At 34.8% G+C, this 15590-nt stretch overlaps 2 protein-coding genes across 2 annotated transcripts in view; both read right to left on the bottom strand.

Moving 5' to 3' along the window:
- Nucleotides 1–9551, bottom strand: part of LOC117117164 (upstream stimulatory factor-like) — an 18690-nt gene extending 9139 nt beyond the window's left edge. The window contains exons 1-2 of the mRNA XM_033261380.1: nt 9379–9551; nt 1720–1784 (exon numbers count right to left, since the gene is read on the bottom strand). Coding sequence (XP_033117271.1) covers nt 1720–1784; nt 9379–9410 — 97 coding nt within the window. The 5' untranslated portion in view covers nt 9411–9551. The remainder of the gene's footprint in view (nt 1–1719; nt 1785–9378) is intronic.
- Nucleotides 9552–13639: 4088 nt separating this feature from the next.
- LOC117117168 lies at nt 13640–15299 on the bottom strand. Its single transcript, XM_033261388.1, has one exon. The coding sequence runs from the start codon at nt 15234–15236 to the stop codon at nt 14397–14399; it is 840 nt and encodes a 279-aa protein (XP_033117279.1). The 5' UTR covers nt 15237–15299; the 3' UTR covers nt 13640–14396.
- Nucleotides 15300–15590: the final 291 nt, after the last annotated feature.

Raw genomic sequence — 15590 nt, forward strand, 5'->3', positions numbered from 1 at the left:
CAAAACGTACCTAGGAGCAGATTACGAGAGGTTACGCGCAGATACGAAGCGATAATTTGTGTCTGTACTGTACTTGTATGCTTTATCCTAAAAAAAAAAAAAAAAAAAAAATTGGTCTACAGTTGTATGTTTTCTTTCATATCTTCTATGTACACATACATTCTTAAATTCACATCATGGAACAAACTTTACTTTTGAATAGGCACTCCACAACACAATAACACAAAGTTTTGGTCAACATGTTCTGACATCTTATGTCTGCTACAAATTGTGATCTATCTAGACAGGGAGAGGCATAAAAATAAAGATACTACTCAGCTAGCTATTGAAGTTAGTAGTTTAGTAATTACTGTAAAAGCTATAAATTAACATAGTTTAAGATGGAGTGGTGGTGCCAGCGGGGGGGCCAGGGAGAAATAGCACAATTTGTCGGGAGGGAAAACAAAATTACATGTATTTTCCACAAAATTAGTAGACTTTGAAACCCGAAATTGTCAACATTTTTGGGGGCTTCGCTCCCTGGACCACTTTCGAAACCTTTTAATCGAAGCTCGACCACGCCCACTTTGCTTTTGTCGGGGAAAAGTTAACTTTAAGATAAAATCAAAACAGAAGTAATTTTCGTCTGAACTGTTATAGTATACTGTTGCAAGTGTGAAAATTAGGATTTCTGACTTGTAACTAAACAAATAAACAAGCTTATATTAACAAAATACCTTGAGTCATGAAGAATACACCTGATATCCAAAGTTGCCATAAATTAAACCTTTCAAGTCTTAAAATTCGAAATACTAAGAGCAGCTTTTTTTCTCTTTAGTCTCCTCAAGTGGAAGCAGTGACTGTTGAAGTTGTATTAACACTTGAAACACTTGTACTTCAAACATGTGGGAAATGGGCTCAACACGTGTTATGTGACGTGCATCACGCACATGATTGTGACGTCCCTTAAACACATGATATTTCTGTCTAGTTTCATTTTTTGTCATTTATTGTATTACAGTACAGGCTGACGCACCTCAATAATGAAAGAATAAAATTACTTAAAAAAAAAAAAACACTAAAAATGGAACGTTAATAACAAGATATTGTATACCTACTGTATAAAACTAAATGACATACTCAAAACAGATGTAAAATGTCTGCAGTCAAGTGAAAACAATTCTTTTAAACTAGTACTTTAAGTGTCAAAAAAGGGCTTGATAAATGTGCAGTAACTAAATTGCCTGTTGTAAGGAAAAGTTTAATCGTTATTTACATGTCACATTTTCTTAAGTGGGGGGAGCTAACTGGGTTATTAAAAAAAAGGTTTTAAAATAGTATAATTCTATGATATATTATGCAAGCTATTAATTAGCAAAAATAAAGAAATATCTTTTTTCAATATTGCTTTACTGATAAGTCAAAATATTTAAGATGATGCCAGTGCATTTTAATTACAATGGTGCTCCTAAGCAAAGAAAATAATGTCTAAAAAAATAACCTGCTTAAGAATGCACTAATTTAGAAAAAGTTTATTTTTAAACAAGGTTAAGTGACGCAGCTTACGTCTGTTTCCATGGCAATCGGTCACATGCATAATCATGTGCATATTGCCGGAAGGATGTAGTGTACCATAAAAGGAAACACAAAGACCCGGATGACAACAACTTTCATGTTTCAATTTACAAACAAAGTTTGAAATATTGTAGAATAAACAAAAAGTTATGAAGTTGGTCTTACCATCACCATGTACAATTTCAACGGTGGGATCTTTCTCAAGGTCCGAGTCTGATTTATCGGGTGTGCTGAAAGTATAATAAAAAAAAATAATTTAACTTTATTGTTAGAAATTTCAGATTTTATTGAATTCTCATTGCAGTGTTCTCCCAATTGAAAAATTTTTACTGGTAAATTTATCAATAAATATTCAGCTATGCACATAGTGAAGGCATTATCCCTTTTGAGTGGGTGTTTATTAACTTGAAAAAACAACACATATACAGTAGTCAAAGTCTATAGTAGGTAAAGTTGGGAATGATGTTAATTTATTGAAAGAAGGCCAACCTGGACTACCTAGGCCTACACAGTAATCAGGGGTTTTATTATTTTACAGTTTCAAAATTTTTACTGGTTGGCTAGTTATCTTTACCGGTAAAACTGACAGCTAAAAGGGCTTCAGAAGAACACTGCAATATGTGAAACTAAATCTAAGCACATACTATCACTGTTTATTGTCTGTAAATTTCACTTTAATCAGACAAAATATGAACTTACTGTAGATAACCTAGTCACTCAGTATGTATCTCATTACCAAAATAAATATTGCCTATTAATATTAGATGGCGTCAAGTGTAATTGATTGCACATGCTTTGCTTTCAACCACAAAAAAAAAATCAATTTTACGTGGATATATGTCGATATAATAACCAAATCTGGTACAGTATGTATTTTGAAAATATATTTATAGTATGCAAGTGTCAGAATAGTTATTTTCTGAAAATAAAGTGTGTTTTTAGGTGATTTTAATCACCACCAGTATTGACGCCGACACCTCGATCAAGGCGATCATGTTACAAAAACAACGATCAAATTATAAATTGCTAATTACCCTAAACTTAAAAATTAATTATAAATGGAAGAAGAAATATTTTCTATAAATGTTTTTTGATATTTTCTCACATATTTTTTTAACTTACATGCACACTAAACCACGCATACGATTTTTAAATAATTATTGTTAATTAATTGCATAATTAATTATGATCATCCCTGGTGACCTCGGCCCACTCGGCCCGCATTAATGCAGGCCTAGGGGCCAATCAGTTAACACCCCTCAATTGATCATTGAGCCCCCACTCCACCTTCGCGCCCCCCCCCATCAGCACCCCCCCCTTTAAGACTTCTAAATACGCCACTGTATTTGGGAGCCAAAATTGTAATAATACCCTTCAAGAGATGAACACTATGTTTTGATGGATAAAATAAAAAGTTATTAACAAAGAAATTACTCTTGTCAAAGAAACTTGTAACAAGTGCTAAAATCACACAATCACTGACCGTTGACCATTCCCTATACTACTGTATGCAAGAGAGTACCATGGCTTCAACCTTGCAAAAAATGTTTCAAATTTCAAACTACCAAAAACGGTAACACTATAATAAACAAGTTTCCGAAGATGGTAATTCGTAAATTGAGACATTAAAATGGTAAACTGTACAATAAATGGTAAAAAGTGATTCAAACACAGCCTAGATTGGGGAAAAAATCAAAACATTACTTGCAGAAACGACTGCCTGTTTGTTCTTACCTGAAGTAGAAATGGATCGGTTTTGTCAGGATACGAACCATTGTATTAATGAATTTAAAAACTATTAAATTTACCAAAATAAATAAATATAATGGTCCGTTCAATGAGCCTGAAAAATATCCAAGTTGGGTTACAGTATCGCACTTGTGCCCGCACAAGGTTGTTACAGGATCCTGTTAAAAAACTTCAACATCAATTTGAAAATCGTTGTCCAACTTTGGTACGAATGATCCGAGACCAGCTCGAATCAAATGCAACATAAAGATGCAAGTCCTCCGTGTCGGCTAGTAATGCGTAGACTTACCTGTCGTCTAGGATGCGTCGCATTTTTATGGCCAAGAAAGAATGTGATTGTAAATGGATACTAATGAAGCGTACCACCCTTATACTATTCCCTCGTTTAGAATCACTTCCCTAAGAATTGATGTTTCTACCGAAAAAATAATGACAATACACATTCACCTCTTACATCGCTCCCTAAATCGGCAACGTCGATGACTACTTGCGCTAAAAATTACCTCATCCAGGTAAGTTTTCATCCCTCGGAGACAGGTCATCAAGGTGTGACTATGTTGAGATCATTCGAAGACGGAAAGTGGTAGAAATTAGTAAACAAATTTACTATTCAACTTGGAATTGATAATGACTATCGCCCTTATTAAGTTAATTATAAGAAACACCATCCTGGCAGGAAAGGTGAATCATTATGCTTAAAACATGTGGTGTAGAAACCGATAAAAAAAAAGTCAAGCCACCACTTGAACTTAGCAGAATGCCTGGAAACGACGGGAGTGTTTCTAATGAATGTGACTCAACATTAGAAGCTAATCAATTAACTTCCTCGGCAAAGGTACCAACACCGAGACGCTTCGGTGTGATTTCCTTGCAAGCAATTTTAATCCTTAATTAAATGCAAGGATCATTCTTAGCAAATAAACTTAAATTAACAACAATTTTGTTGTTTCTCTTTGTTGTACAGTATTTAGATTCTGAAATAGAGTTCAAATATCAAAAGTATTATATCTGGCTATGAATTCTGGTAAATTAATGCCTACTGTATCAACAGACTGCATACATTTTTAAGAAATGGATAGAATGACCATCTACTGTCACACAATAAAAATACACAGCAGATAATAACTATTACCTGGATGTCAAGAAAACACATCGGAAGGGCAGGTACAACAATAGATGGTGGGCAGATGAATGCTAAGAATACAAGACTTGTTATGAAAATCCATAACAGTCCTGTCAGGCCCTGCAATGGATTGAAATATTCTACAGAACATAGAAACTAATGTCAATTATAATATTAAATGAAAATTATATTAAACACAAAATTAATTACAGTACTAATATTTAATTAGTATGGTCACCCATTTGAATAGAAAAGCAAAATGTATTGCACTATACTGTAAAAAGGTATCCTAAAGTCAACCTTTTAAAGAAAGAATACAGTACATACAACATGTCGTCAATTAATGTGTATACTATACTGAAAACCGATATTGAGGTTAAGAGATAAACACATGATTGATAATTACGATTCAACTATCAGCCATAATATTGTACATGTTACGATTGAATCGTTATCACTTCACTACCTTTTGGAATCATAAATGTAAAGCATGCTCCCTCTGGAATATGGCTCAAGGAATTACTGTTACCGTACCAGTCAGTAGAGCATTGCATCACTGACGCTGTTGGGATAGTGAGAACGTGAACAATCATCAATTAGCTAATTAATAACCACTATTAATTACTCATAGGAGTAATTATTTACTGATTGGTAAACAATTGTAGGTAGATTTGTCATAGGCTAGCACAAGGCCGTTGCTAGATTCCTCCGAACATCACAAAAAAAGAAAGTGTACTACATAATTTTCAGACAGAAATCAGCATAACAAAAATATAGCAATATTCTTCATCTTTCGCTTACTTTATAAAATTTGTATTATAATTAACAAATAATACAAGAGCAACACTAGAGTGCATACCACTGCCATATGCTTGAATTTTAAAACAAATAATAAAAGCAAGGCACTTGGCAAGACCGGCGATGCCATCAATCTCTTATGTACAAGGGTTAAGTTTTAAAGAAATTTTTTTAAAATTTCTGTGACCTTCATGTTCCCCTTTGATTTATTCTTCCCAAAATCTAATCACCTCTTCCTTAGCCCTAACTATATCTATCACTCCTCTAGATTCTATGATGATCCATTCATTACTTTTTGATTAACCCTGCTAAGGTGGGACTTCTTTTATACCATGTTTAGCGAACCTGCTGCCCACCAATAATGATTTCAAATGAAAATACAATTTTATTTTTGGCCAATTAGCACACCCACCGCCACAAAAAAAAAAGAAAATTTCAGAAAAGAATTAAGTTTTATTATTTTTATTACAACCATCGCTACTGTACCTTGAAATCTCCAAAAAAGAAATGTATATTTCTTCCTAAGGCCAAGTAAAAAAAAATAATTGGTTAGCATCCTTTTGGTATCAAATTTCATGGTAGGGAGGGAGGTTTTTTTTTTTTTTTTTTTTTCCCCGTAGAACATGAAAAACCAGCGTCGGAAGGAAAATTAGCAAAACAAAGAAGAGGAAAACAACAGACGGCAAAATTGGATACAAGAAATCATGTAATTCATCTATATCAAGCAGATAAGCTTTGCCTATATAAACTTTCCGAGATTTCACAGGGGTCCCCTGAGTTATCTCGGAACAAAAACAGACCATCGCGAGGCCTGTTTTTTTCCCGAAATCTTCCGAGTTGTTGTTGCGCATGCGTCATGTCCCTATTTTGACCTTTTCGCGGGCTGTGTTTTTTTTTCTTCTTTTTAGTTCGAACGAATGGCGGCAGGCATGGAAAAAGTATCAACATTACTACCATTTGTTAATAGGCCTAGACCTAAAATCAAAAGAAATCTCGCTAAATTTCACATGTCTGATGTAGAAAAAATCATGAGGCTTCGTAAAATACGCCGACAGCGAATCATTATGATGCTTGTCGCACTGATTGCCTCTAACAACAATGGTGAGTTACCTACCGGCCGGCGGCCCGACTGCGCCTAGCTAGCCTAGGCCTATCTTTCTCGCCAGCTCGACTACAGCAAGCGAGCTAGGAGTTGAATTCGTTTTACTCTTCGAAGGCTAAGGACCATGGAATAATTATAATCTTGTTAATTCGGTACCAGGCCTAGTTTAGTAGTTGATACGTAATTCGGACAACCTACAACTAGCCTAGGCCTACTACTAGTGCTACTCTAGGCCTGTCATTATTCTTCCGAGTTTTCCCGAGATTTCTCATGGTTTGAAAGTCCATGTGTGAAACGAACCAAAAATCTTGGAATATCAAACTTGTTACAAATTGTTAATAATTGTTAAAAGTTGTAATATTTTCTGCTAGTGTGAAATGGGTATTACAATGATTACCATATTTATTATTCTATCGCTGGAGTAAATTATCAAATCTTAAATACTTGTCTAAATATTGTTGGTTATTTATGTTTGCAATGGCAATTAATCCAATTAAAATTTACTAAATAAAAAATAGTCTTAAAAGTGCCGAGATTTGTCATTTCTTATATTGTACCATAGCAGACAAACGGAACATGAAAGCAGTTACATAAAATTGAGTTAAACACTATCAGCTGAGGTGGAAAGTACCCCCTATTGAGCTACTGTTAATAGAGCCTGTCCTGATCATTCCACTTTTCATTGTATTTTTATCCGACATTTAAATGCTAGGCACCATTGTGGGAATTTCAATGAGAACATTAAAGTAGCCGCTAAAGGTAGGCCTATTGTGTAAATTTCTAATAAATAACCCTCCTGTACTGTACATGATCAGATACATATATAATTGTATTTTTAATTTGGATAAGGCCCCATAAAAAAAATTATTAGTTTATCACCCGCTCCCTCATCACTTTTGGGAAAAATCTGATTTTTTTTTTTTTTCAATCAACATATATATTTTTATTTCAAACAGTCCTTTTCCATCTTTTTTTCACTTGAAAAGCTCAGGGTTTCTTGAAAAAATGCTTACTGGTACAACAAAAACATATTTTTTAAATATAAATTTGATTCCATTCTTATGACTTTTTATATATGTGTCTTTAACCATTGATTTACTTGTGATCATCGGTAAAATGGGGGCGGGATTAGCAAAAAAAAAAAAAAAACCTCCCTCCCTCATCAGTTTTTATTCTTTGATAGGGTGATAAACTAATAATTTTTTATGGGGCCTAATTAAATCTTTTATTCATCATGAATGAGTTACGATAATATAAAAGTTTTTAAAAATCTGACATGTTGTTAAAATAAGGCTACTGTAAGTTAAAACCATATTTTAAAAGACTTTTAAGAACATTATTAAAAAAAAAAAAGTAGTTTTGACAAATAAAATATAAATAAACCATTATATTTATAAACCCTAAGTAAAATGACCATCCCCTTTTGTTACTTAGCAAAGTTGTAAATTTCATAGCAAATTTATAAACATTCATTTTTTTTTTGTGTATCAAGTATAAAACAAACAGAAATATAATAGAAGTTATTTTGTGACAATAGTAAGCAACTACAACGCTTCAAAAAAATAAAGGATAGAGTTTGTTAAACTGAAACAGAGCAAATCCAAACTAAAGAGGGCGACATTTTCACAACATGATTTGCCAATTGATTAATTTTTTCATAGTTGCCTGGAACTACTATATACCGAGTAGTACCAGTCTTTTTATGTAGGAATGACACGCATAGAGGGCATTCTGGACTTGCAAGGTCTTTGTGAAAAATCCAAATGATAAAAGAAATAAGGGAATAAGCTCTGACAACAGTGTATAATTATTGTAACAATTTTTAGACATTATTCTGCTACATCTGACATTATTACAATGTTGATATGATGAGTCTTGGAAAACCCCTGAGTATAAATACAAACAAAACATATTTAAAAAATGAGGAAAAGCATCAAACCGCCTGATTAAACTGTTTAAATTTCTAATGACATGTGACAATGTTGTTGGGAGTAGACAGAAAACAAAGTGAGCATGTAATTTATTTAGCTATAAATTGGAGTTTATATGTAATTTTTCACCATTAAAAAAAAACCAGTAAAGCAGTACTATTATCAGAATTACATGTACTGTCAATTATTGGGCAAATAAAATTAATTGCAAGTTTCATATCCCTGCCTTCATCAAATTTACGAGCTTCATAAAAAATATTATACTATTTTCCAAAAAAAAAACAATCATTTTTCATGGAAAATAAAATAATGAAGATCTGAAAGATTGTTGTGAAAGTCTAAGGGAGGTGAAAACATAATGGCAGAACACCTAGTTTTACTTCTAATAATAATATTAATAAACAATTGTTATTATTTACATCCTGTGTAGTAGTAAATAGAAATAGTAAATACAGTCACCAAAAAAATATAGTAGTAAAGAGCAACAGTAAATAACCTCACCAAAAAATAATTTTAAATCCCTGGCAATAAATTAACAATTCATTTTATTTGGCCTAAATAAGCTCAGGCCTACACATAGTCAAAGAATATTTATATAAATTAAACTGCTTAAAATCAATTCTTTCATTATTTATAGTTTAATTAGATGGATGATTAAAATGGCAATTATTGATTGTTAATCACTCAGTATAAGAATCTAGCTTAGGCCTAAACATAGTAGTTGTTTGAGTGCTGCAGACATCATAGGCCTAGGGCCTAGGCCCTAGCTGGAGGAGGGGTAGGATTGAAGGGGTGATGAACTGAATATAAATGATGGATGATCCTGCAGCAGTATTTTGTTCCACCAAAACCATGTAGGCCTACTTGGTACTTGGTTTTTAGGCATACTACTACTAATAACTACTAACTAAGCTAGTTTGCTCTGGGTAGGCCTACACAGACAACCAGCCAGGCCCAGCAGAACAGGGTAAACAAAATGAGCAAAACAGATCGGTGTCAAAGTGCACAGCCAGCAGCAGAACAAGATGTCGTTCGACAACCATGGAAATGAAGAACCCATTCAAGTTTGAAAAAGGATATCACTAATAATTCGACTTTGTTAAGATAAAAAGTAAACTCACCCTGTATCTAAAGTGGTACCTATCAAATCCATGTGGTTGAAAGCTGTAACCGACTTCAAACGAATCAGAAATCTACAAGACGATCACGGGGCCAAACAACTGGTCATGTGAGGGAGAAAATGGACATGTGACAATAAGCTAGCAGCTAGGAGGCCTAGCGCGCTCTGTAACAGGAAAAACGGGAACGGAACGAAAGAAGACAGGGCGTGCAGTATATTATCACTACGCACATATTTATAATAATTAACATGTTTAAACTGATCCAAGCTTTCACAAATATATAGTAAACACAATACTTTTATTACATTTAAACCAAAATATAAATATTGATATTCAATTAGTATTGGAATATTGGTACTATTTTTCTGACGCGCATGGTATAATATTGATAAGCAGTAATAAGTTTAATTTCCACCAATCACCTGATATATATCACGTGAACATCACCGATTGATTCCTATATATAATTAATTTGTAAATGCCCTTTCATTTCATTTCATTTATTCGTTTCAGAGTCTTAAAATGCAAAACAGAAGATTTTGATTGACTTTTTGAGTCGAATTTCCTGTACAGCATTGGGGACAAATCAGGATACATAGGCGGTCGTTTATAAAATAATGTTTTCTGTTTGTTAATCCTTCAAACCATGGAAGAAATAATATATTATTAGGATTATAGGCCTATTGTAACTATGCTCAAACTGACAAGTTTGGTCTGTCCGCAGAACTCCCTGGTCGATCGAAATTATTAGGTCTATAATAGATTTTTTCAGTATCTGGTAATACTGTACTACAGTACAGAAACATTATTATACTTATTAACTGTAATTATAAATAATCATAATAATTAACATTTAAAATGAATGAATAAATGAATAGGCCTAGATAGATATTATTAATTTTAATTATAAATAATAATAAAAAGTATTTAAAATAAAATGAATGAATAGATAGATAGACAGTTGGATAGATAGATAGATAGATAGATAGATAGATAGATAGATAGATAGATAGATAGATAGATAGATAGATAGATAGATAGATAGATAGATAGATAGATAGATAGATAGATAGATAGATAGATAGATAGATAGATAGATAGATAGATAGATAGATAGATAGATAGATGGTGGGGGTGGCTAAGGTGTCCGACTGGAGTATGGGGGAGCTAAGATGTCCGACTGGGGGAAGGGGGGCAAGTATATATGGGTGTAACTATAGTGCGCAGTGTTATCTGAGGGAGGGGTGTCCGCTCCCCTCTTCCCAAAAGATTTTTTTTTTTTATTGGGACTTCTATATGGCCAGAAATGGCTGGGGATGGGAACATTTTAGGCCTGTTTTTTTTTTTTTTTTTTTTTGTGGTCCGACTGCCCGACGAGCTTTGGCCCTGATGGTGAGGGGGCTTAGTGCCAATTCGGCCATGTAGGTGCCGTAACCATGATAAAGCTCGCATCCGCAGCCCCCACCCCACCATAGTCAGGGGCGTAGTGGTTCCCATATGGTGGGGGTGGGGTGGGTTCGAACATTGTAATGCGGGATCAGGGAGTAACGAAGTGGCCGAAGGTCCCGAGCCAGGCCAAGGCGTCGATCCGTGTTTGAAAGGGCCGAATACAAAATAAGAAAGCCTTGAGCCATAGGCCCAATTCTTGGTTGGGGGCCAGGGGGCTGCCAGGGTGAGGGTCTAGGGAGAGAAGCTCTGGCGCCTATAACCCTTTATAACTCGTATCTAATTGATTTTAACTAATGCAATTAACATTTATTTCCACACTACATTTTCAAAATACAGTGGCAGATCCAGACCACCTCAGCCCCACCATGGTTGGGGCTGAGGTAAGAAAATTTATGATTATGGCACCGCTAGTTGTCCGGAAATGGCACTCTCAGATTCAATTTGAATATAATTTTCATTTTTCTTCACTTTCAAATTTTGAAAAAAAAAATAAGGAGGGTGGGCCGACGTGGCCCCTTCAATCTGCCACAGAAATAGCCCTACTCATCATTAAAAAGTTTAAAAATTTATTCTGGTGATCATAATTATGCCTGCATATATATTTCGTGCAAACTAACATTCATAAAAATAATGATTTATTATTTACTGATTTAATAGCTTGTGATATATTCAAACCATGAAAAACAAATACAATAAACTTAAAACAGTCATTAATTTAATCTCTTTGAATGTAGTACTTTTAAAATCAATCAAGAGGTTTTTCCTTTTCTCCTCTTTTCGAATTTCAATTTTTTCAAGTAAATTGGGACTACACTATTGTGAGTGGAAATACTGCCGTCTAATTTACGATCAAACAGGACTAGGGAGATAGGAAGCACACAGAACATTAAGCATTTTGATTTCACAAACATGGAGGTGATTTACTTAATTTATCATTATCAGTGGCGCCAGGAAAGCGAAATAAAGAGGAACAGGGAGAAACTAGATCACCTCGGCCCCACCGTGTTTTGGGCTGAGGATAAGAAAATTTATTATTATGACGCCACTAGATGGCCAGAAATGGTTCTCTCAGACCTGAATTCTAAAAATAATTTTCCTTGGTTTTCCCCATTTTCTTAATAATTTTGAAAAATTTAGGAGGGGGTGGGGGCGAGTGGGTCGACTCGGCCCCACTTGAATCCGCCACTGATTATTATGACATCATTGCGAGATTGCGTCAACGTAACACTGGAGTTACATTGGTGCAAGCTTGTGATATCACTATTTAAATAAATCGCAATAGATAGATAGACCTGTACATGTCAAAGGCTCTGTATAATTATTGTTTAATGTAATAACGGCTATATAAAATTCAGTTGATTAACTATATTTTTTTTAATTAGGAAAAACCATAATCTATGTTTTTTTTTGTTTTTGTTTTTGTTTTTTATTTATTTATTGGCCTAATAAGTTTACAGATTTTGAGGCAAACGTCAATGAAATTTGATAATTCAGGGGATGAGGCACGTTTCTACTTCGATCTGCGCTGTGTTTGCTGTCGGTGTAAATGGTATAACTGGAAATCTACTAGGACTTCTATCTTCAGTGTAAATATCACTCTGAATTTATTATAAATACCTATACAGTATATCCAAAAAAAAAGATAGGGCCTACAGTTTTTGGTCGCGTGAAATACAGACAAACCTGGAACAAGCATAGGCATAATATTAAGCCTATATCATGATCTAACATTTCGAAAATATTTGATGTTTTGTATGATGTTTTAAACCAAACTTTTTATTCACACCAGCGGCTGATTCGACAGAGGGGTCCCAGGGAGGGACTTTGACCGATGGGGAGTCTAGAGCACCTCAGCCCCACCCTGATTTTGGTGAGGTAAAACAATTTATAATTATGAAACCTCTAGATGGCGAACTTTATTATAATTCTCCTTTCTTCTCTTTTTTTTATAATTTTGGGGGTGGGGGAGGAGCGGCCCCTGAATCCGCCACTGGTTGTGCATTGAAACCTACTTGCTGGAAAACCTGTGACAATGCCGATAGGTCTCTATACGTTCTAGAGGTATGACAGTCACCTTGTCAGCGATGGTTCGAATCTCGCTGGAGACATTTAACTGTATGTTATCGACGGCTATGTCAATTTTGTAACATAATTTTTTCCTGAAATTGGGCACTCTCATTGAAATTTACCTATTTATTTGTATTTATATATGTTCAGTGCTACACAGCATCCTTTGATTAATACCAGTCGTACACATCTACCTGATGAATGTAGTACTAACGAAACAAATTTGAAGTGGAATGAAAATATAAAGTAAACGAGTTTATATTTTTTTCTTTTTTCGCTCTACTGTTCTTCTGTATTTTGGAGCACTCTCCTCCTGATGATATTTCTTATCATAGGAAAAAGAAGAGCACAGTATGTTGGAAAGCCAAGTAAAATGAAATAAAATCAAATACCGTGTCTATTCGAACAAACATATCCCGGAACGTTTATTGTTGAGAAGGGTTTTTGAGGGGCGATTATTCGGTAGAGGGGGTTATTACTTGTCAGTGGTGTAGAATTATATAACGCCCCTTAATTTCACTGGGGTGTTTATTCGAGTGTGGCATTTCCAATTGAGGCTCTGAAGGGGTGTTGTTTTTTTCGAGGGGGCGTTTATTAAAAAAACGAGGCGTTTTAAAACGTTACAACAATCCGTCAACCAATCACATTCATTGAAGAACTACTGTTAGGCCTATGTAATAGAAAGTGGTTTTGTGGGCCAAGACCGTAACTTTATGCAGAAGTAAAAGAAAAAAAAACACACAAATAGAGATGCGTCTTTAAGAATTGAGTTTATTATTTCAAACAACACAGCAATGCATTGCATCATTCCAAACAAATTTAGAGAAGTGCATTTTTAAAAAGATAACACATGACCATTAACATAAGGAAAGCGTAAAAGACTATTAGAAGTATAGTCGAAATATTCATTGCAATTACATCCTGTGGTTTCTGGATTTGAATCCTATATGAAAATGGCACAAGAAAATATAATAAATCCCGTGATTAAAAGTCAAATCTAGTATGAAATTACGGGAAAAAAAATCAAAATATCCAATGATTAGTAACACACACAGTGGGCCTATCGGCCCTATACCGATATCAATTTTAATGATCAAGAAATTAAAAACTGTTCCTTTTAGCGCTCAAAAGTTGTCAAAAATTAATTTTTAATGAAATATTGTTATTTTGAATCCATTTTGAAAAAGAAATAGTGAAACGATAAAAAAAAAAAGTGTCCCCTTAATGGATTGAAAATTGTACTGATTTGACCATTTGGTACATTCAGAAAGCGTCTCCGTCCCCTTAGTAGGGACGTCCCCTTAATAGAGGTTACCATAATTGTTAACACTACAGATTCCAATCGTTTCACGGAAAAGTTTTCTTTGATATTTTTTATCTTATAACTGTGTGTTACATTATTCACAATGTTGTATTTTTATTTTTTTGATTAAATGACAAGATAAGTTTTACTCATTAATGACTTTTAGTATTACTAGGCCAACTCAGGCTGGTATTCTGGCCTAAGGCTTATCTTCTTCGAACAGAGCATTAACTTCCACTGCCGACAAAGTTGTATTGTAAAGCTTAACTTCATCGATGAGGCCAACAAAAAACTCATTAGTTGTTCCTACCCCAGCCTGTCCAATCGTCACAGGATTAGGCTTCACCTGTATGGATCCAGAGCAACAGTCATTATCACCCGTTTGCATCTGTCCGTCCAAATAAAATAGAAGCGTCTCGCCATCATACGTCATCACAACATAATGCCAATAATTAACAGATGCTCTCAAATTGCTGTAGTTCCAGGTTATGGAGCTGTCGCTAGTTATCACTCCTCCGCCAAGCATCTCACCCGAAAATTCACGTCCCATCCGAATCTCCCAGCTTCCAGTGCTGTAGTAACCACTATTGACAATACCTTGATAATTTGACGTGCTGGTCCGCTTGAACCATGCACTGACAGTAAAAGCCGATCCAAAATTGAAGTTACGAAAACCGTCCACAATGACTTTAATGCTCCCGTCGAATTTACCAGCCTGGTTTTTCACTCCGTTCTCAAACGTCAAAGTTCCACCAGAAACGGCTCCGTTACGCTCATTCCCAGAGTGGTCTAAGATATCCTCATCGAAGGGGTAGTATCCAATAAGATGACTTTGCAACATGTCTTCAGTTGCGTACTTGTTGCAGAGATATTTTACCGCATCTTTTAGACAAGGGCATTGTCCGTGTTTTTTCACGGGAGTATTGAAGACGTAGGCACATTGAGAGTCGTCGGTACAAGAGAGTTGGCCATTCAATATTTGGTTGCACCACACCACACTTAGAGTGGTCAGAACCATTAAAGTAGCATACATCTTCATGTTAAATACCTAAAGAACGCTATATGGCCTACTTCTTAAATGAATAGATAAAAGCAAGAGTGATTATAATGTATACTGAACCAGGTACCTGTGTCCGGGTTCTTTTCCGTTTCCGTTTCTATCCTTCCATATTTGGTAACATTCGAGAAAAGTGTTTCACCGTCCGGGAATCTCATCACAATAGAAAAGAACAAGCCTTGAATATTTAAATTACATTGTAGACTTAACAACTTCGAACAAGATTATTAACTTCCGCTGTCGATAAATTTACCCTCGTATATTTTAACTTCATAAATAAATCCAACAAACATCTCACCAGTCTTTCTAACCCCAACATGACCATGATAGAATATA

This window comes from Anneissia japonica, unplaced genomic scaffold (assembly GCF_011630105.1).
Source record: "Anneissia japonica isolate Jap-2015-1 unplaced genomic scaffold, ASM1163010v1 scaffold287835_len3118868_cov185, whole genome shotgun sequence".
Taxonomy (NCBI): Eukaryota; Metazoa; Echinodermata; class Crinoidea; order Comatulida; family Comatulidae; genus Anneissia; species Anneissia japonica.

Excerpts from the sequence above, each read along its gene's own strand:
- LOC117117168 (XM_033261388.1), bottom strand. The coding sequence starts at position 15,236 with ATGAAGATGTATGCTACTTTAATGGTTCTGACCACTCTAAGTGTGGTG.